We start from the raw sequence: 23,242 nt of genomic DNA, 5'->3' as shown, positions 1-23,242 counted from the left end.
AAAAACTGAGTTTGACTTGTTCTTTGCTTTATTTCCCTCTGCTGGTCAGTGATATGTTGGCAGTTGCCACAAAATATCAGTATTGAGACAAAATGATTAAGAATTAAAAACAAATATTTGAGCATATATGATTAAAATGTGGATTTTATTATTCCAAAAAAAATTTTTTAAAGGTCACATTTCATTGAATACGACACATGCATTCACACATTTCACAGTATGGCACATTAATACATGATGCTTTGAAGTGTGATTGTTCCCATTAGATAAGTATACTAAAATGAGTTCCTCTTACCTAAATACCTGCACTGTCACCTTTTGACCTTCAGTCAACTACTGTATGAAGGAACAATGAACACTCCAACCAATAAAAATTAAAGCAATACTTTCGCAAAACCTCATGAGGTTGTTACAAGCTCACAATGGTTATACAAACAATTTGTAAGAGAGGACAGTATATTAAACAACTATTTGATCCCTTGTCCCATAGGCTGAAAACTCGTCATTCATTATACATAAACTACACATATACATATACACAGTCTGATTCCAGAATATTTACACGATAATTAGAGAGATGGGTTCAAAACTGACTTAGAAAGATTCTTCTTCCGATTCGCTCTCTGTGTTATCCTTGGTCAGCCTCTCCAACTCTTCCCCATCCTAAAATAAAAACATGACACAATCATGAAATACCACATACCTTATTTTTTAAACCACTGTTATACAGAAAAACGTGACAGCTTTTAGTGATTTTATAGATGATAGATCCAATGAAGAAGGTTCATACAGTACTGTATATTCTGGAATTAACTTGAGGCCATTTGTACAGAATACGATTTTGCATTTAAAGAGTTAGTTTACCCAAAAATGAAAATTCATTTATTACTCACCCTCATGTCATGTCTGTAAGATCTTCGTTCCTCTTCGGAACACAAATTAATATGTTTTTGATGAAATCCGATGGCTCAGTGAGGCCTCTATTGCCAGCAAGACAACTAACACTTTCAGATGCCCAGAAAGGTACTAAAGATGTATTTAAAACAGTTCATGTGACTACAGTGGTTCAACCTTAATATTATAAAGCGACGAGAATACTTTTTGTGTGCCAAAAAAACAAAATAATGACTTTATTTAACAATATCTAGTGATGGGGGATTTCAAAACACTGCTTCATGAAGCTTCAAAGCTTTACGAATCTTTTGTTTCTAATCAGTGGTTCGGAGCGCGTATCAAACTGCCAAAGTCACGCCCCCCAGTGGTGAACCACTGAAATTGCGAAACACTTATCACATAACAAAGCCTTGTTTACTGAAATCACGTGACCTTGGCGCTCTGAATCCCTGATTCGAAACAAAAGATTCGTAAAGCTTATTGAAGCAGTGTTCTGAAATCGCCCATCACTAGATATCGTCATAAAGTCATTTTTTTGTTTTTTTTTGGCACACAAAAAGTCTTGTTGCTTCATAACATTAAGGTTGAACCACTGTACTCACATGAACTGTTTTAAATACATCCTTAGTAGCATTCTGGGCATTGAAAGTGTTAATTATCTTGCTGGCAATGAAGGCCTCACTGAGCCATTGGATTTTAACAAAAATATCTTAATTTGCGTTCCAAAGATGAATAAAGGTCTTACGGGTGTGGAACGACATGAGGGTGAGTAATTAATGACAGAATTTTCATTTTTGGGTGAACTGACCCTTTAAAGTCGACATGAAACTGAACTTGCAATATTATTTTCTTCCCTATTGTGACGTATATCTGAGCGAAACACCTTCTTGAAATAGAAAGAATGTAGGGCGGGACTTGATTTTGTCCATGGGAAATTGAGTGGATCATTGTAAACACGAAGAGGAGAGATGTTGTTGCAATAGGAAGGGAAGTTATTTTGATTAAAGATTATGAGGGCACATGAATTTTAATAAATAATTTATAATAATACCTTTTTTTAACCTGACAGAGTTTAAAATAAATGGCAGTCAAGCGAGACACTGAAGAAACAGAGAAGCGAAGGAACAGTCAAATACTTCCGTCTAGCGAATGTCTATATTAAAAAAGACCTGAAACACACACGCAAATGTGTTCTGTGTAAACCGGCCCCTACTAAATGGAACTTTTGGAACTTTGTAGCTTGTTGGAACTAGCCGGGCTGGTTCACACATAACGTGTTTTTGCGTTACACTGAGATGCTTTTTAGTCATTTTTCTTGGTAAACATGGGTCTTTGAACGTTGCGCAGTGTCTCGCTGCTATTTTAAACACTGTCAAATTACAAAGTTAAAGTGAACTTTTAAAAATGGGTCTTTTCTATTCTGCTGCATCTCATAAGAACGCGTTCTACAAGAAGTGCCAACATGCCACTAATAGAATTCCCTGCTGCATAATATATTTGATCTAAATAACACAATAATCCAAGGCAGGGAATTTATAATAATCCAATTTGCTCCTCCAAATTGCATTTTCATTAACTCCTCGACACTTAACCAGATTATAGTTTGCCAGACCTCCTCTACAATAAGCCCCTTGTTTAAACTGTCAGTATGTACTTCAAAAATTAAGGTGAAAACGAATGAGTTGAATTAAACAAATGATAAGCTGAGTTAAAAAGTGACCACCTTTTTAAAATGAAGCAAGTCTATATTTGACCCTTACCCCTCTTGACCTCTCAAACACCTCGCCATTGATGACCCTGAGCCTCTCCTGCTGCAGAGTGTACTCTGGATCTTTCAGTTTGCTGCTGTGATAGATAAAGATGGCTAATAGTACTATAGGCGCCTGCAGGAAGAAATCCATCGATGGGCGGAAGTCAAATAGGAAGAGAGAGAGCGCAGTGATGATGACTGTAGTGATCTGGCCCGTCAGAACGTGGAACATGTTATCGCGGAACTTGAGAATGAAAGCCACCGACAGGCCTAGAGCGGCTGTGACGAAGACCAGGGTGATGGAGAAGATGTTGTGGCCGTAGAAGAGGCCACAGTGCAGCGTCAGGTCACGGTAGTCAGAGTGCAGGAGCAGCGTGAGGCTGTTGAAGATCAAACCGAACACATACAGCTTGCTGTTCTGGATGAAGATGCTCTCCACTAGCTGCTCCCCCTCTTTGAGGATCTTCTCATTGTAGATGTTGGCCAGTGCAGAGATGAAGCACTGCAGCAGCAGTAGGACGTAACCCAGGCCGAAGCTGTTCAGCTTGTGGATGAGCTGACTGTCCCACAGCTCACGTGCCCAGTACGTTTCATTATGGTTTTGATGCTTTAGCTCAGGATGGGCGTATTTTAGACAGCTGTTGGAAGGGGTGGAAATGTGGGCTGGGTGGAGGCCATGTATGGCGATGGCATGCTGGTCACCACTGCCAGTGGTCAACGACACAATGGACAGAAACAAAATGACCAAAGATGCCCACTGCACCCAAGACAAGCGCCTCCTGCAGGTCAAAGGATGGAAAGTCAGCAACAGATACATATCAAGGACAGATGACAGATAGATAACAAGAAATGTCAGGACTTACTTCAGAACAACTCGAAAGAGAATGGCTGTTGTAAAAATAACAATGTTGGAAAACATTACTGCCATAGCCTATTAAAACATGAGAGAAAAAAAGAAGAAATTAATACTTTGATTGATGCTCAAGAACACTTATTATTATTGTCAATGTTGAAAACAGTTGTGTACAATTTTTTTTTTTTTTTTCAGGATTCTTTGATTAATAGAATATTTTGTAACATTATAAATGTATTTACTTTCACTTTTGATCAAATATAATGCACCCATGCTAAAGAGAAGTATTTATTTCTTAAAAAAAAAAATAAATAAATAAATAAATAAATAAAAAATCTTACAGTTCTTTTGAACTTTCTATTCATCAGAAGAGTAATGATGCTGAAAATCCAACTTTGCCAACACAGAAATAAATGACATTTTACAATATATTCAAATAGAAAAAAAGTAAATTGTAATAATATTTCAAATTTCTTTTTATTTATTTATTCTTTTTTTTTTTTTCTTTTTTTTTTTGTGTATTTTTAATCAAATAAATGCAGCCTTGGTGAGCAGAAGAGACTTTAAAAAAAAAAAAAAAAAAAAAAAACATTAAAAATTTACCAATCCCAAACTTTTGAACGGCAGTGTATATAGGTAAGTAGTAAATGCAATTAAATTAATCATTTTGCTACTATATATTATACATCACTGTAAGTTTTTAATAATCCAACGTACAGGTTGCAGATAGGTCATCACATAGAAGATTATAAGGTTGTCAAGGAAGTAGAGGAATGCAGGAACAGACCACTTCAGGTAGCTAAGAAAAGAGGCACCGGATGAACATCCCAAATCTTTATAAGAGCGGCCCTCTGGAAAACAAAAGCAATAGTTCTAGTCCCATAACAAATAACGTGTATGCTGAAATAATGACATACATCACAATTCAACAGACTATATACACAGTATAGCTTAGTATGTTAATGAGTATGGTATAAGAATGGCATTTTGGTGACAACGAATCTGACTCACCTCGAATGACCACCCGTACTGACATCACTAAACAAAATACTAGTTTGATAGCCTCTGCCATTAAATTTACAGATGCAGGAAGAAAGTCATATTTGTTTTCTGTAATTAAGAAAAAGATAGTTGTAACAACATTTTCATTGCAAAAAGTAAAGCTATATATTGATGGTATTATGATATGGAATCATACATCAAGTTGCTCCATGGTGGTGTAATATATGTTACCTTCATTGGCTGAGAATTTTAGTAATAGTATACGACTGGTTCCCAAGGTGACAAAACCCAGACCCAGAGCCAAAGTGTAGGCTGAAGATCTTGAGCACAGCCGCGAACAGGGACCGCAGCAGCGGCATGAAGAAGAGGAGGAGGACGGGGCCATTATGGAGAACGTGAGCTGAGGCTGGTCATAGGAGGATGAACATGATCACTGAGAAAACATCAGACAATCATATTAACCACACTCAGTCACAGCACTGAACAACTAAGTAAAGCGTACACAGTGTTTTTAAGAAATGATAAATCAGACTGGTGTCTCCAGCACTTTCACTTCTAAAATCTACCACGTTGTTAAGACCTGCCACTTTCTGTATCTAGGGCTTTGTTTTCAACATGATTCACAAGCACAAATGATGAGTCAAGCAACAAAACATGCAGCGATGAAATCATGGAATCAGGGATGACTTTTGTGGTTTAAGTGTTTACAGACAGTTCAGAATGGAAGAAACATGAACATTGTGTCTTATGTGAAGGCAATGACATTGTTTTAAATGTTACATCTTTCAGTACAGCACTGTTTAAACATCAAACAATCTAACTACACAATTAATAATAACTATAGACGATTGTGACTTGCTATGATCTTAGAAATAGACATTCTTAATGTAAAAGATGTTAAATAATATGTAAACTACATAATTATAACGCAAAATAATAATAGGATTTACAGTGGTGTTCATCACATTACCAACATTGTGCAGTTCAATTTTGATTCTTCTGATGTTCGCAACGCAATAAAAAAAGAAGCACAGCATCCAGTTTCACAACAGGATATTCACAATGTGTCTATTATAATGTTAATGTGGTGATAAAGCACAAAGAGATTCATATTCGGTGCTTTATTTACCTGCCCATATGTTCTCACTCGAACAAACAACATGCCCACGGCTTCCGCATCTTTGCGCATGCGTACAACAAAAGTTACGTCGTTTGGTTTGACGTTGCAGGGCAACGGGCTTTGCTTATTAATATTAATTAGATCACACTGACGTTCTTTGGTAGCCTTTCAACGGGGAAGGCGTGGCTAGCTGATAAATATTAAAATAATCCTTGCTCACAGGAGTAGTAAATTGATGATTTTAGGGTTGATTTTAATCACTGAATGTAAAATCTGCAACTATTTTTTTTTAATAAACTGTTAAAATGTTTGCAGAAAAAAAATATACAGAAAAATGCAATTCTAAAGTTTTAGTGTAGTATAGGCTACATTAGGATTTAATGCATAGTATTTTTAAGTATACACTATACTGTATATTAAGACAATAACAGAGTGCTTTCTCTTCAGATGACAACACTTAATTAACTGTTGTAAACATTTTTTCATTACTTTTAACATGCAGTTTAATGCTGTACATTTTAAAGAGTATTTAATGTTTAATGCTCAGTTTATTATTTTAACATGTTTTCCATACTTGTCTGCTCTGTGTTTCTCAGCATCTGCCTGGAAAATTTAACAAGGGTAGTTTGTTAGGAAATTTCAAGTAGCCTACATGTCTTAACCCAACAAGTGTCAACTGAAGTGTCTGCTAAACTATCTCCTGCGAAGGCCTCCTTCCGTTTCCTTTCCCTACGTATAGATAAAACGTTATCAAAATGATTCCAGTTCGCATGGATCCGCGGAAACGACTAATAATTCTGTATTATGCGGGCCAGACAAGTAATTTGGCGATGTCTCTTTAAGGAAAGACTAAGCGTCTGCGGACATCCACATTCAAACACGCAAACCTATAGACTAAACACGTAAATGAAAGGCAAGAACGCATTAAAAGTCTTCTGTTTTCAGTTAAAAGGGTGTCATTTAACCAATGACATTAATTTTCCTATGATCACTGTGAAACTGCTTTGAAACAACCTGTAGGCCTACTGTAAAAAGCGCTATATAAATGAAGATGACTTGAGTTGAACAGGAACTTCTCAGGGAAATGTGGTCATGTGTGAGTCATGTGCCAAATTACGTAAGTTTGGTTTGTTATAACAAATACTGTTTAATTTATTATTATATGACGCAATGTTCATAAAGTTAAGTGTTAAACAAAGTCCAGACAGTATCTTCACATTCATGACTCATTTTATTCATATATTTATGCAACTTGTACTGTAAACAAATAATGTATTAAGAAACTATTCAAGGGAAATCAGAGGGATTAGGAGTAAACCCTTATAATGGAATTGCTGTCTGGGGTGAAAAAGTGTTACGATGGTGTTTCACAGAAACTGAAGCCCACATTAATTTAGCTCAGATTTCATGATTATGGTGTAGAACCTCTACATTTTGTGCAGATAATAGTTAGTCGGTTGCATTATGACAATTTCAGTATTTGTGCATGTATCTACGCCTACATGGCAAATTATAAGATGATGCACTGACTAGCATTTCTTTCCAAAGGGAGGGTTCAACGGGCACTGACAAATTATGTTCATGGAAACAGTGTTTTCCATTCTTGTCAACTTAACATTTGCTTACAAAGAGCCTCGGAGTTCTAATGACTAAACAAAAACAAAATAGTTTCAGTTTTCTGATAATGATAGTGCACTGCCCTCGAGCAGTGTTTAAACATGCAAGTGATGTGTGTGTGTGTCTGTGTTTGTGCAACAAAGGGGTGGGGGGAGATAAAGCTCACTGCCATTTCTCTTAAAGTTCAGAATTCTCTGCACTCTGGAACAGATCGTTTCTACCTGGAGTTTCATTGTCAGATATGAAACTCCACTCCAGGCCAGGGGCCCTGTATGGTTTGGCCCTTCTGGCATTCCTGTGTCATTGTGCAACAGCTGTGGAGAGACGCTATTACATTGCAGCTGTTAATATTAACTGGGACTACACATCTGCCGGACAGCAAAGGTATGAAAATAGCATTATTTGTTGGGGTTCAAACTGATTCTTATGTTTTTCTAAGTAATTAGATTGATTGTTTGCCTTTTATTTGTTCAGATCTTGTATCTCAGAGATGAAGTCAGTCACAGTTGTAAAACTGTATCAAATAAATACATATCTGTACTGAGACAGTTTATTATCTGAAAAGAAGTAGCATTCAAACAAAATATTTTAACTAACAATTTTATGAGTAAGGAAAACAAGGACATGTGACAGACATTTATATATGAAATATAAACAATAGACAAAATGTTAAACCAGCAATATACATATATATATATATATATATATATATATATATTTTTTTTTTTTTTTTTTTCCATTTTGTATACATATTTCCTGTATTTCTGTTTGTATCATAATAAAGATCAAACACTAAATATGGATGGTCATTAAAACATTGCTAAAACAACAAAGCTGGTGGTGGCCTTAGACTTTTGCACAGTACTGTTTATTCAACAGTTATAAATATTTCAAACAATTGGGTACTTTTTGTTTTAATTCATTTTCTCATGTGAGCAATTTATTTATTGTTGTTGTACTCCAGGACTGGACCATCGTATAAAAAAGTAGTATACAGGGAGTACAATGAGGGATTCACACAGCCTAAAACACATCCCTTGTCCTCAGGTAACTGTATTTGAACACCAAATGACTTTGTTTCAACATTAAAATCCACTCATTCAGTATTAATGCATGAAAATACATGCTTATGGACAAATCATTTAATGTCACATTAAGTTTTAAATCATGATTGTTCAAATCTAATGTTCTAGGGTTACTTGGGCCGACATTACGTGGACAAGAGGGCGACACAATCATTGTCACATTCAAGAACATGGCTGATCATCCCTGCAGCATCCACCCACACGGCATTGCTTACGGGAAGCAGTCAGAGGGTGTGTGTTATGATGTGATTGCAGTAACAGTATGATTGATGCAATAGTGTTGTAACGTACATCACGTTAGTAACACAGACACTGAGCTATGAAATAATAGAGATGATACATTTCAAGAGGAATGCTGTTTAGAGGACATTATGGATTATTTTAGTAGTCATCATTTAGTTGAGTAAATACCCTGAGCAACACAAACATCTGTGTTTGATTTCTTTGGAAATATTAACCCAGGATACAAGTTAACCACAGGCTGTACCTAAGTCCAAAGCAGTGAGTCTCTGATAAATATTTACCTATACAATATCACCCATTTTTTTTCTAAAAGCACAATTTGTTTTCCAAGATACATGGTTTAGTTTTATTCGTATATAGATCGTAATTAGTTTCATTTGCGTGTACATCAACTGAAGCTGCATCCTTTTTGCACTGCTAATGTTTCCATTAGGATCTTTATACTTTGACAACACGTCACTCCTTGAGAAAGAGGATGACGTCATTCTCCCAGGCAAAGAGCACACGTACCATTGGGAAGTGACATCTGAGGTGACCCCCATGGCTGCGGACCCCCCATGCATCACCTACACATACCTCTCCCACTATGACATTGTCAAGGACTACAATACAGGGTTAATAGGCACAATGCTGATCTGCAAGAAAGGTATGTGAGACAAAAACAAGATCCTGGATTTAAAATGTAATGTTTATTATGACATTTATGCTTAGATGGATTAAGACTTCCCTTTAAATTTTCCTTTTGACCACTAAATCTCATATCAACACATTTACCGAATAGCTATGCTGTTATTTATCTTGACTTAAATATATTCCATCTGAACAGTTATGAAGTTAAATGATCTTTTTTTGACATTTGGTTACAGTGATCTGTAAATTTATTTTATGTTAGATATTAAAAGTGTTTATGCCTATTTGTTAATGGACATAATTGATTTAGATTTGTACAGTAAACTTTATTTTATTTAAGGGAAAAGCTCAAGTTAAACTCTTGGGATAAGATACTCCCGTTAGAATTGGGGCAGAAGGCTGCCAGTGGCATGTCGTTAAACCTTTTTTTTTTTTCAATATTAAAATGGAAAAGTTGATTTACTCTCAGTTTTATTATACTATACAAACTCTCTATACAGTGAAACCAATAATGGAATATTACTAATAATAGTAGTATATTGCTACCATTGTACTGTAAAATAAAAAATAGTATTTAATAATAATAATAATAATTTTATTTTACAATTTTATAAGATATACATATCTTATGTTTTTTTTTGTTTGTTTTTTTTGCTTTTTAAATGTTAAACCATAGAGATTTTATTTTAACAGAAAACCGCAGCTTTTGCTTTTTTGACAACTCAAAGGCGTGATTCTCATTTCATTTCCCGTGAATCCTTGCAGATCTATTATGGATTTTAAATGATGATTTTTGCAGAAACCTAATCATTCAGGCAGTTTTGAGGATTGACAGCCGCATTTACTTACAGATGTACACCTCGAAATGTCTCGTGCACACAACCTACAGTAGCGTCTGGAATAGGCCTACTACTGTCTGTATGAACTTCTTGTATGAAGTCGAATTCATCTGTCATATCTTCATTAACCGACAGCAGCTTTTATATCTGGGTGGATAGAGGAGCATTTTAGTTGCGTAAAACACAAAACATGAGCAGCTCCGTTGGAGAACAGTGACTAGATGTGGATCTAAAACTTTCAGATGACACACAGCTCATATCTCTGTCACTGTAAGCTGCACACGAAAACCCGCAATACAAAGAAGATGAGTGTTTCTCTCTGTGTGACAGACAACTAGTTGTCCAGTCTGGTTCCGTTCACATTTTTCATAATGCGATTCTAAAGGCCCATTCACACCAAGAATGATAACTATAAAGATAATGATAAAGATATAGTTTTAAAAATCATTCTAAATATAAAAGAATAGCAGAGTCCACACCACAGCTATAACGATAACGATAACGATATAGAGAAACGATATTGTTGGGATCACTTTCAGAGTGATTTTTTTCCCAGCTGTTGAACGATAAAACACTGACAGCCAATCAGAATCCATTCTAATTTAAGGGCTCGCGCATTTAAAATGGCAGACGACACTGCGGAGTTAGTCGCCGAGGTCCAGAAAAAGCCACCACTGTTTGACAAATCAAACCCCCTTTTTCAAGGCTACTTTAAAGAAAATGGATGTATGGAAAACAATAAATGGTGAGAAGTATTAACGATATATGCCAGGCTAGCAATTGCAACAATTACAGTGTAACAATTACCTCAGGTATCCAGCGCTAGTTTCAACATCATTGTCTTCCTTCTTTTGACGTTGCAGTGAAAAAGACTAGGCGTTGTTTTTATTCCACTATATTGACTTCGTTAGCTAAATTCACTGTTAGATTAGATCGATTGCACTAGCTATTCACTCGAAACATAACATGCTGAGGATACCTGCTGGTTAAAGCCGTGTAAATGCAACAAGAACAGCAAAAACAATGTACACACTTTGAAACCGTAGCGCGTGAGCTTAGACAGACCGTTATCGTTCATTGGTGTGGACGCAAATATAATTATCAGTATAGTAATCTTTAAAGATATCGTTCTTGGTGTGAACGGGCCTAAAAGGATTAGTCCACTTTCAAATAAAAATTTCCTGATAATTTACTCACACCCATGTCATCCAAGATGTCCATGTCCTTCTTTTTTCAGTCGAAAAGAACTTAAGGTTTTTGATGAAAACATTCCAGGATTATTCTCCTTATAGTTGACTTCAATGGTCTCCAAACGGTTGAAGGTCAAAATTACAGTTTCAGTGCAGCTTCAAACTGCTTTAAACGATACCAGACGAGGAATAAGGGTCTTATCTAGCGAAACGAAATGCGAAATGATCGGTCATTTTCTAAAAAAAAAAAAAATCAAAATGGATATGCTTTATAGGCACAAATGATCGCATTTTTTTTTAGAAAATAACCGATCATTTCGCTAGATAAGACCCTTATTCCTCGTCTGGTATCGTTTAAAGCCCTTTGAAGCTGCACTGAAACTGTAATTTTGACCTTCAACCGTTTGGAGACCATTGAAGTCCACTATAAGGAGAATAATCCTGGAATGTTTTCATTAAAAACCTTAATTTCTTTTCGACTGAATAAAGAAGGACATGGACTTCTTGGATGACATGGGGGTGAGCAAATTATCAGGAAATTTTTATTTGAAAGTGAACTATTCCTTTAACACCTGAAAATTTATGGGTGTGAGTTCGGTTATAGAATGTGGCCTCAGTCAGAAAATTAGCAAATGTGTTTCCATTTATAATGTAATACATTGAATTACGCATCCTCATCCTGTACATGCTGAACTCATTTTCAAATATGTTACAATGTGGAGTTTTTAAGGTGGATATCTTTCCCCAGCTTATCAGTTTGACTTTCCCAGAAATTACACAACTACAAACACCTCTGTTTGTTTAGACGATTAAAATGTCCTTGTCCCACAGGCACCCTAGACAGCTCCGGAAATCAGATTCATTTACATCAGGAGCCTGTGCTGTTGTTTGGAGTTTTTGATGAGAACAAGAGCTGGTACAGCACTGGGGACCCTCCGCTGGCACAGAATGTGAAATACACTATAAATGGCTACACAAATGGCTCTGTACCAGGTTGGTTTGATATATTTCACACATAACATTTTTATTTCTGCAAATATACTTAAGCGTAAAGCTCCTTTTTGTCATCTTCCAGATCTGGACATCTGTGCCCACTCCAAAGTCAGCTGGCACCTGCTAGGAATGAGCTCTGAGCCAGAGCTCTTCTCTGTACACTTCAATGGGCAAGTCCTTCTGCATGATGGGCACAAAACCTCCACTGTTGGCATCATTAGTGGAACTGCCACTAGTGCCAGTATGACTGGTATCCACCCTGGACGCTGGCTCTTTTCCTCTCACATTAGCAGGCACTTGGAAGGTAAGACCTGCCAGAGAAACCACAAAACATCATGAATTATTCATTATTAAACATGAACATACAGTCTCTATTTTATAGCTTTGTAGAATAGGACAGTTTTTACTTTATAAAAGTGATTACATTGCCATATGCTGAAAATGTGATGTCATATTTGCAGCTGGCTTGCATGGATACCTAAATATCAGGACATGTGATGAGTACACAGCACCAAAAAGACGACTTACTATCCAAGAGAAACAAGAAAGCCAAGAGTGGACTTACTATATAGCAGCAGAAGAGGTCATCTGGGATTATGCTCCAAATATGGCAGAAAACATGGATGTGTATGTGCATCATGATCCATCAACAGGACATGCTCTTGTGTGAGGTCCATTCTAATGTTTTTTTTTTTGTTGCATTTTTTTCCACTCTATACCACTCAGGGATTTCCGGAAAAAATATTTAAAGCAGGGGCCTCAACGGATAGGTAAAAGTTACAAAAAGGCTGTGTTTACCCAGTATAAAGATAACACATTTAAAGAGAGAGCGGAAGACAAGCAGAGAAAGAAGGAGCTTGGGATTCTTGGGCCAGTGATAAGAGCCCAAATCAGAGATGTCATAAAGGTACAGCTTCTCACATAATCACAAAACTTATATCGTCATTATTATATTATTTTATTTTGTGATTAAAGGTAAACAGAAGAATATTTCTAACGTTTCTTGTCAGGATGCATGATGATCATGATGTTGTTTCTATAGATTGTCTTTAAAAACAAAGCATCACGTCCATATAGTATCTATCCTCATGGACTGACCATTGATAAAGCAGCAGAAGGAGCCAATTATCCTGAGGGAGGTTCGTCTAATATCTATGAATCTGCATTATACTCACGCATGCAATTCATCTATGTATCTCTATTTAAATCAGCATACAACATTAGAAGATGTGCTGACATCTCTTATATAGGGCTGCCCAATAATTATGAAAATAGCGATATGGCTTAGTGTGATTTTTAAATCACAAAGGCTGCAATTTAATTGAATAAATATATGCGTTGTTTATTTCAGAGGTAAGTGCGGCACTGCACTGTGCTCATGATCCGGTGTTTGTTTCAGCATCTCAGTGTCACGGTGGGTTGTTGCAGTGAAGCGCACGACAAAAGGAGTAGATAACAAAAACAGTCATTATTAAATCCAAACAGAAAACTCAGGAGCTCACAGGAGGAGACAATAACAACCACGTACAACACTGATAATGGACAATAAACTGAACAAAACAGGGAGTATATATACAGAGAAGCAAACAAGGGAGCTAACTGATACACAGGTGTAATGAAATAGGAAACCTAGGAAATTAACAAGGAGTAAAACCACAAGAAAATCAGGAAACGGGGAAAGCAAAACCAAGACACTCAGAGCAGCTTGGTTCATTTACTGTGAACTGAGCTGCTCCGATAAAACACATAGTTATCACACATGTAAATGAACACAGTGCCACGCTTCACTCTGAAATTAGCAACGCATATTTATTTAAATCACAGCCTTTGATCTCAAACTGACAAAATAAAAGCTAGATGGTTTCACATAGTGAAGAAATTAAGACGTAAATATTAGTAATGTAATTTTACAATTGTACTATATATTAATATTCTTTTTTATTTTATTAAATACTCAATTCTTTATTTTACTTTATAATAGAATTATTATATTTTTCGTATTTTTTATTTTTTTTTAATTTATAATCACAATAAAATTGTTATTATTATTATTTTATAGTTAAATTGAATGTGTAAAAACAGTGGGAATGTGGCCTATGATAAGGCAAGTGAAAAGACATTTAAAAAATACTCTTTATGGTTACTAAAGTAGGTTTAGTGTCAGTTTTTATAGAGTGCACCCATTCATTTTTTAAAATAATTATTTTATTTTATATGCAGATAAATTGCTTAATTATTTCCAAATATAGCTATTCATGTCATCCAGTGAAAATTCTTTCATTTTTTCTAATCACATTATATATCGCAGTAAAAAACTAAATATCACAGTGTCCGTTTTTTTTTCCCCTCAGTACCACGCAGCTGTAATCTATAAACTTCTTTATCCATGGCAAAGATACCTGTAAAATTGCAAAATAAAAGGTTAAGTATGACTGAACCAAGAAAATTCATTTAAACAAACCTGCTGTTTATTTAAAAGGGAACCAGACACATGGCATTCAACCAGGAGAGACCTACACCTATACATGGAGTGTGTCTGAGAAAGATGTACCAATGGACAGTGACCCCAGATGTCTGACCAGGATGTACCACAGTGCAGTGGACATTCCTCGAGACATTGCTTCTGGTCTTGTGGGTCCTCTTCTCATCTGTAAGAGCCAGTCTCTCAATAAAAAGAATGTCCAGGTAAGTGCTTTCCATTTACAATATATTAGGTCACTGAATCAGAGTCAAATGACCCAAATAATTCAAAAGAATCCTTTCTATAAAATAGCTCTATATAAGGCATCACAGGAGCACCTTGTATGAGAAGGCTGTTCCAAACAGTAGGCCTCAAAGTAACTTAACTTTTTTTCCCCCTAAATATAGGGCAACATTGTGTGTATCATTTTGGTGATAATAACAGATACTTATTTTAATAAAAAATGGAAAATGGGTCTATCTATAAATGCTATTTCACCCGATATTTGAGAATTTATATACAGTGTATATATATATATTTCCACATTGTTAGCTTAGTGACAAGCTAACATCAAATGTAAGTATTGGTTTATGGAGTCGCTGCTTATGTAGAGTGTTTCGAAGTTATGAGGCTCTATTATGATTAACATGCTAACTAAGATGGTAGCGAAGCAGCTTACTCGAAAGCAATTCTTCTCTTTTTCAGCTAAAAGCTGACAAAGAACAGCATGCCATGTTTACAGTTTTTGATGAGAACAAGAGCTGGTACCATGATGAGAACATTAACACATACTGCAGTGACCCCAAAAGAGTTAAAAGAGATGATCCTGAGTTTTACAAGTCAAATGTTATGCACAGTGAGTGATTTTCTGATATAATCATATCAGTGTTGTTGATTCATACTGTATATGGTACATAATAATGTATTTATTGCATCAACTCTTACAGCAATTAATGGTTATGTTTATGAAAGTGGCCAAGAATTGGGATTTTGTGATGGTGAGATTGTGACCTGGCACGTGTCGAATGTTGGCGAACAAGATTATATCCAGACTGCCACTTTTTATGGCCATACATTTGAGCTAAAAAACAGAGAAGAGGATATGCTCAGTCTGTTTCCCATGACTGGTGAAACTATCTCTATGAACATGGTTAATATAGGTGAGTATCCAAATTATTTATAAAATTTTTCATTTTAAGATTTTAATAATGACTATACAAAGAAATACATTTAAAAAAATGATGAATATGACCATGACCTTCTCCACTTTATAGGTATTTGGCTTTTAGCATCACTGAACTCTCATGACTCCACTAAAGGGATGAGGATGAAATTCAAGGACCTTGAATGCTTCAGAGATTATGTAATGGAATATAATTATGAGTCAGAGTACACTGTATGGAAACCTGTGTCCATCACAGAAATCAAAAAAGAGCCACCAAAATTAGTAAACCCTAGCGTTGTTGATGAGGATACCGATAACTATGCAGACATCTTAGGCTTGAGGACGTTCAAAAACGTAGTAGATGAAGTTGAGCAAATTGACCTTTCGGTGCTAGATCATGATGATGGTTTATCGCCGACTGTTGAGGCAAAAAGTTTGGTCAACTTAACAGATGAAGTTGAGCAAATCGACCTTTCGGTGCTAGATCATGATGATGGTTTATCGCCGACTGTTGAGGCAAAAAGTTTGGTCAACTTAACAGACGAAGTTGAGCAAATTGACCTTTCGGTGCTAGATCATGATGATGGTTTATTGCCGACTGTTGAGGCAAAAAGTCCAGCCCCAAGCAACAAGTTTGACAAATCACACAATGTTACTTTAGGAACTTTCAGTCAGACTAAAACTCATGGTTTATCAGCTGAGGTGGCTGGTTTGGACAAGATACAGTCTTCATATAAAGTCTTGAATGAGAGCACAGAAGAGGATTTGCTAGACATAGTGAGCATTTTTGATTCCAATTCCGAGGACATGTCAAACAACGAAACGGATATTATCTCACATTTTCCAGTTGTAGAGAGAAAGGTTCGTGGTCTACCAACAAAGCCAGTGAATAAAATTGAAAGTGTCTCCACAAACGTCACTCTGGATATTCAAATAAATGGCAACATAGCAGAAGACAACAGTTCATCAATAGAGACAGAACATGTCTCTGCTAATACTACTCATGCTCCAATAATTGAAACAAACATCACCCACACAATGAATGAAACACAAAGTTTCCCCACGAATACAAGTATCACTTCATCTGATGCTCCAGATGGTGAAAGAAATATCACCATGGAGGATAACAAAGCATCTTTAAATTCATCTGAATCAAAGCCCCTGCAATCAAACCAAACCTTAGTAAACAAAACAGTTATTAAAGATGACGTTAAAAATTGCACTGACATAGTGGATGGTGACCGTGATAGTTCGGATCACGTCTTCATATACAACGTGCCTAGTCCTGACTCTCTGTCAAATATCTCAGAGACACAAGTTGAGGAGGATTTTGTGCTTCTGGACAGTGGTCATCCCTTGGAAATTCCAACAGATTTTACGACTTTGGTGGAATATGATGTCTCACTATTGGACACAGTACAGGACATTGATGAACTAACTGAAAACACAACAGGGATTGAGGAACTCAACAGCACAAAGGGGAATTACACCAGTGAGATGCTTTCACAGATAAATTCTGAAACTGAGAGCATTTTAAGTCTCAATTTGTCTCTTGGCCCTTTCAATGTTTCATTGATGAAGAATGGCTCAGAAAGCAAAAGTGAAGAGGAAGTGGTCATCTATCTGAAGAACAATCACAGCGAGGCCATACTCACATCTCATATCGACCTAAAAGAAGAGCATTGGGGATATGAGGGCAAACACGAATTGGTTCACATGGAGATCCCAGATCACATGAACAAATACATTATAGACAAATCCGCAGCAAATTCAAATAAGCCAAAGAGTGAAAAGAAGGAAAAGAAAAAAAAAGTAGTTCACCAGAGGGTAAAGCCAAGAAAGGGACATAGCATGAAGACAAAGAAAAGGAAAGAGTATAAGCCACAGCCACGTTCTGCTTTTTCTCCAAGAGGTTTTGGACCTTCTGTGTTGAACCCAAGGGGAACCAAGCCTGTCTCGAGTGAGAAAGACTTGATGGAGAAGGCCATCGTCATAGGAGTGCCAAGACGGGACTTCGATGATTATGAGTTATATGTTCCCAAACAAGGGCAGGAAACAGATTTTGATAGTATGTTAGATGTCCCAGAAGAATATGAATATGTGGAGTACAAAGACCCTTATAGCAAATCGGCAGATGTTCAAAGCCCAGTGCTTGATACAACATCCCAGCATTTCTTAAAAATGGCTGGAGACAAGGATACCAGGACTTATTTCATCTCAGTTGAAGAGGAAGAATGGGATTATGCTGGTTATGGGCAGAGGTACTGTCGGCATCATGTATTACAAATAACATATTTTGCATTTCTAGAAACAAAAATAATTAATGTATGAATCTAAAAGAGTGGAATTCATTTGTGAAATTACTTTGTTTTATGTTTGCCAAGGAGACTTGATAAAACATCTCAAAATGAGAGGCCCACAGCTTTCAAAAAAGTGGTGTTCAGAAAGTACCTGGACAGCACCTTTAGTATCCGAGACATCCGAGGGGAAATGGATGAACACCTGGGAATTCTGGGTCCAGTTATTAAAGCTGAAGTTGATCAGACTGTTCTGGTACACCATTAAATATCTGAACATGCTTGTGCAGTAAAGCAAATAATATGAAATAAACATTAATTACATTCCTGTTTTATGTGATAGGTATTTTTCAGGAACCGCGCCAGCCGTCCATACTCTTTGCATGCAAATGGAGTAAAATACTTAAAACAAATGGAAGGCCTGAGTTATGAAGACCAATCACCATACTGGTACAAACAGGATGATGCCATTCAACCCAACAGCACCTTTATCTACATGTGGACTATAAATTCCAAATCTGGACCTCAAAATAATGAATCTGACTGTCGAACATGGACCTACTACTCTGCAGTGAATCCTGTAAGCATGAATGTTCCTTCATATTCCTTCAAGGAGCAAGCTCTTAACCCAAGATTGCTCCAGGGGGGCTATCCATTTAATAAATGTACTATTTAATAAAAAATGACTATTATTAATTTTCACTTACAACTAAATTACTTTCTCACATAGGAGAAAGATATAAACTCTGGACTGATTGGGCCACTTCTGGTGTGCAGGAAGGGCACACTGGCTAAAAATCCTGTGGACAGAAGAGAATTTGTCCTGCTTTTTATGACTTTTGATGAGAATAAGAGCTGGTACTATGAGGAGAATAAGGAAAGAATTGAAAGGAAAAACAGAAGAGCAATCATGGATCCAAAATTTCATGATAACTTAAAGTTTGACGGTATGAAAATGTATTATTTTCAGCTATTTTTGTGCTCCATTTTTTAAATAAGAGTATTTATTTTACAGTCAGTATCACTGGATTAAAAATAAATAAATTGGAGATAAAAAAATTATATTGCTTGACATAAAAGTACTTGGAAAATATTTATAATATTTATAATATCTTATTTATAACATTTGTTTCATCAGCTATCAATGGTATTATCTACAGTCTCAAAGGACTTAGAATGTACACAAGTCAGCTAGCAAAGTGGCATCTGATCAACATGGGCTCTCCTAAAGACCTCCACAGTGTCCATTTCCATGGTCAAACATTCATAAATAAGGAATTAAAGGACCACCGTCAGGGTGTTTACCCACTTTTACCAGGTTTGTAGTGGTATTAGAAGATATCTGCTTACCTAGATGATCTAAAAAAGGCATTCACACTCAGCCTCCATCATTTAGGAGGATTTGCCACATTGGAAATGTTGCCTTCAAAGCCTGGTCTCTGGCAGCTGGAGTCTGAAGTTGGACTTTCACAGCAGAGAGGAATGCAGACACTATTCCTCGTGTTAGATAAAGGTATTATCATGCTGATGTTATTACAGGTAAACAACAGTTTCTGTCAGATCTTAAACTCTTACCTGGTCTGTTTTACAGTCTGTGATCACCCTCTTGGTCTCATGTCTGGAACTGTGCTAGATGAACACATAACAGCATCTGACTCTAGAGGTAAGGATCTGAAAGCATAGCATTTTATGTAGCATAGTCATGGTCACACTATTAACACATTTAACTCTGTATTTAAGGACAATGGTATCCTCATTTGGCCAGACTGCATAATACAGGGAAATACAATGCATGGAGCACAGCAAAGACAGGGCAGTATATTCAGGTAACCACTCATAACGGTGTGTAGACAATTAGCCCATAAATAAAGAAATGCTAATAACTAGTTACTTGAGGAGGCTGTATCCTGCTTTCCAGGTGGACTTCCAGAGGCCAGTAGTGATTAGTAAAGTTGCCACACAGGGAGCCAGGCAGTACTTAAAACATAATTTTGTGCTGAACTACACCATTTCCTATAGCACCGACAAAAAGAAGTGGATCTTCTACAAGGGAGACAGTGATACTGTCAGAAAGGCAAGTGACTATTTATACAATAAATGTATATGCTCTAAGTGCTACACTAAAACACTAAATGCTCTACTGTACAGGAGTGAATTTGCATTTCCTTCAGTCTGAGTCTTATTCTTGTCACTTTTGGTGTGAAGGGGCCTTTACATTTGCCAAAAATATAACTTTTTTTGTTATTAAAAACAAGCAAGCAAGCCCAACCCAGGTGAGGAAAAAGTAATGTAATTCATTACTTTCTATAAAAAGTAACTAAGTAACATAATTAGTTACTTTTTTAAGGGAGTAATGCAATATTTGAGGTATATAGGTGTGTTTGATTAGGGTTGGAGCTAAACTCTGCAGGACAGTGGCCCTCCAGGGCTGAAGTTGCCCATCCCTGCACTAAGGGGCCTAAGCAAAACTACAAGGTAGCCTCAAGGCAACTTAAAATGATTTAAAATGAGTCAAAACAACTAAAACATATTTATTATTTTAATTTTAATATTTTAACTGTTCCCTTTATTTGAGGAACCAGAGTTCCCACTGTCTTAGAAAACCTGGATCATCTATATAATGAAGAGTCATGTAAAACATTAAGCTACTAAAATCTGGAATGCTGAAATTTTACCCATGTTCTAAACTGAAAGTGTTCTGTGTGAACGGCCTAGGATGTGAGCAAAAAAAACTTGTTTTTCAATGCCAACAGACTTTTGAAGGGAACAATGAAGCTTATGATACGAAGCATAATATATTTTTCCCACCTCTGATTGGTCGATACGTGAGGCTACATCCTTCACATTCTTACAACTACCCAACTGTCCGTTTGGAGTATTTTGGTTGTGAGCTTGATGGTATGGACAAAATTCAAAGAGATTTTGTTTCTCCATATTGCCTTATAAGACACAACAAAGTTCAGATCCATTGTACCAAACCTCCTCATTGTGCCGGCAGGTTGCTCTGTGCCATTGGGAATGGAAAATGGCTTAATTAAAGATACTCAAATCACTGCCAGTTCTGTGGCCTCCAGTTGGTACACTGGACAGTGGCATCCTTGGTATGCACGCTTAAATATGCAAGGGACCACCAATGCATGGAAAGCTAAGGTAGCTAAGACATAAATCATAAATTAAACATTTAATGGTACTGTTACACTGCAAATCAACCTCAAGCCTCACTAAACTGTCTACAATTTACAGGACAATGACATTCAGCCATGGATCCAAGTGGAACTCAAGGAAATAAAGAAAATAACTGGGATAATAACACAGGGGGCCAAATCGTTAGGCAGTGAGATGTTTGTGAAAGCATATACTCTGGAGTACAGTGAAGATGGCAAAAGATGGACAAAGTACACGGATGATGAGGATTATGAACAAAAGGTAAGCAGCCTCACTTTTTGGGATTACATTTGTGGAAAAAACAGTGCTTTGTGTCTTCAGAATGACAGAATGACTTCTTTTATTTCTAGACTTTTCAAGGCAACACAGATAACAATGGCCAAGTAAAGAACTACATCTATCCACCAATATTTTCCAGATTCATCCGAATTATTCCAAAACGATGGCAGAAATCCATTACTATGAGGATTGAGCTGCTTGGTTGTGATTTTGAATAAACATTGTGCTATCTTTCACTAATATGACAACATATGTTTTTTGTTTTGTTTTGTTTTTTTTAAATAAATATGTTGTGTGTTAGAGGAATTAAATGTGTTATGCTAAAACTCTGATTTAATGGATTATTTCCCAAAAAGTGAGGTGGATGAACACAGAAATTTGTTAATGTGTTCCCACATTTATAAAGGCTATATATATATATATATATATATATATATATATATATATATATATATATATATATATATATATATATATATATATAATGTATGTATATACACTGAACAAAATTATAAACGCAACACTTTTGTTTTTGCCCCCATTTTTCATGAGCTGAACTCAAAGATCTAAGACTTTTTCTATACACAAAAGGCCTATTTCTCTCAAATATTGTTCACAAATCTGTCTAAATCTGTGTTAGTAAGCACTTCTCCTTTGCCGAGATAATCCATCCACCTCACAGGTGTGGCGTATCAAGATGCTGATTAGACAGTCCCCAGTGGGGACTTTAACCTGAATGCACACAGACTCATGGGGACTCGTGTCACCGTGAGGACCTTCCTGTGTCCTCATAAAGCAAATGGCTTAAAAAACATATTAAACTGTTTTTTTGTTTTTTTTGAAATTCAAAAAATGCAGACTGTTTCCTGTGATGGGTAGTTTAGGGTAGGGGTAGTGTAGGGGGATAGAATATACAGTTTGTACAGCATAAAAACTATTGCGCCTATGGAGAGTCCCCGTAAACCACATACAGGTGCTGGTCATATAATTAGAATATCATCAAAAAGTTGATTTATTTCACTAATTCCATTCAAAAAGTGAAACTTGTATATTATATTCATTCATTACACACAGACTGATATATTTCAAATGTTTATTTCTTTTAATTTTGATGATTATAACTGACAACTAAGGAAAATCCCTAATTCAGTATCTCAGAAAATTAGAATATTATTTAAGACCAATACAAAGAAAGGATTTTTAGAAATCTTGGCCAACTGAAAAGTATGAACATGAAAAGTATGAGCATGTACATCACTCAATACTTAGTTGGGGCTCCTTTTGCCTGAATTACTGCAGCAATGCGGCGTGGCATGGAGTCGATCAGTCTGTGGCACTGCTCAGGTGTTATAAGAGCCCAGGTTGCTCTGATAGTGGCCTTCAGCTCTTCTGCATTGTTGGGTCTGGCATAACGCATCTTCCTCTTCACAATACTCCATAGATTATCTAGGGGGTTAAGGTCAGGCGAGTTTGCTGGCCAATTAAGAACAGGGATACCATGGTCCTTAAACCAGGTACTGGTAGCTTTGGCACTGTGTGCAGGTGCCAAGTCCTGTTGGAAAATGAAATCTGCATCTCCATAAAGTTGGTCAGCAGCAGGAAGCATGAAGTGCTCTAAAACTTCCTGGTATACGGCTGCGTTGACCTTGGACCTCAGAA

General features: G+C 36.4%; 2 protein-coding genes across 4 annotated transcripts; one reads left to right on the top strand and one right to left on the bottom strand.

Moving 5' to 3' along the window:
• Positions 1–126: 126 nt before the first annotated feature.
• slc35a5 (solute carrier family 35 member A5) lies at positions 127–5,769 on the bottom strand. Of its 2 annotated transcripts, XM_051906306.1 has the most exons (7): positions 5,629–5,769; positions 4,731–4,932; positions 4,509–4,607; positions 4,215–4,348; positions 3,508–3,575; positions 2,655–3,423; positions 127–663 (listed from the first exon to the last, which is right to left on the bottom strand). In XM_051906306.1, exons 2-7 carry the CDS (start codon positions 4,882–4,884, stop codon positions 595–597), a joined length of 1,293 nt encoding a protein of 430 aa, XP_051762266.1. In that variant the 5' UTR covers positions 4,885–4,932; positions 5,629–5,769; the 3' UTR covers positions 127–594. The 2 variants fall into 2 exon arrangements, with proteins under 2 accessions (XP_051762266.1, XP_051762267.1); XM_051906307.1 differs by lacking the exons at positions 4,215–4,348; positions 4,509–4,607; positions 4,731–4,932; positions 5,629–5,769 and adding an exon at positions 3,839–3,877.
• A 1,605-nt stretch (positions 5,770–7,374) lies between these two features.
• On the top strand, positions 7,375–21,909 carry f5 (coagulation factor V). 2 transcript variants are annotated; one of them, XM_051906290.1, is made up of 25 exons: positions 7,376–7,620; positions 8,201–8,283; positions 8,430–8,552; positions 8,998–9,210; positions 12,055–12,216; positions 12,299–12,520; positions 12,678–12,843; positions 12,943–13,123; positions 13,259–13,355; positions 14,696–14,901; positions 15,383–15,533; positions 15,625–15,837; positions 15,952–18,103; positions 18,227–18,395; positions 18,483–18,719; positions 18,870–19,086; positions 19,278–19,457; positions 19,536–19,652; positions 19,731–19,802; positions 19,880–19,965; positions 20,058–20,213; positions 20,893–21,037; positions 21,138–21,289; positions 21,383–21,565; positions 21,655–21,909. In XM_051906290.1, exons 1-25 carry the CDS (start codon positions 7,478–7,480, stop codon positions 21,799–21,801), a joined length of 5,973 nt encoding a protein of 1,990 aa, XP_051762250.1. In that variant the 5' UTR covers positions 7,376–7,477; the 3' UTR covers positions 21,802–21,909. The 2 variants fall into 2 exon arrangements, with proteins under 2 accessions (XP_051762251.1, XP_051762250.1); XM_051906291.1 differs by lacking the exons at positions 14,696–14,901; positions 15,383–15,533; positions 15,625–15,837; ... (11 more) ...; positions 21,383–21,565; positions 21,655–21,909 and adding an exon at positions 13,568–14,111 and having other exon boundaries at positions 7,375–7,620.
• Positions 21,910–23,242: the final 1,333 nt, after the last annotated feature.

Source organism: Ctenopharyngodon idella, chromosome 9, assembly GCF_019924925.1.
Source record: "Ctenopharyngodon idella isolate HZGC_01 chromosome 9, HZGC01, whole genome shotgun sequence".
Lineage (NCBI taxonomy): Eukaryota > Metazoa > Chordata > Actinopteri > Cypriniformes > Xenocyprididae > Ctenopharyngodon > Ctenopharyngodon idella.
The sequence above is the reverse complement of the archived record's forward strand: the minus strand, read 5'-3'. Positions and strand labels throughout refer to the sequence as shown.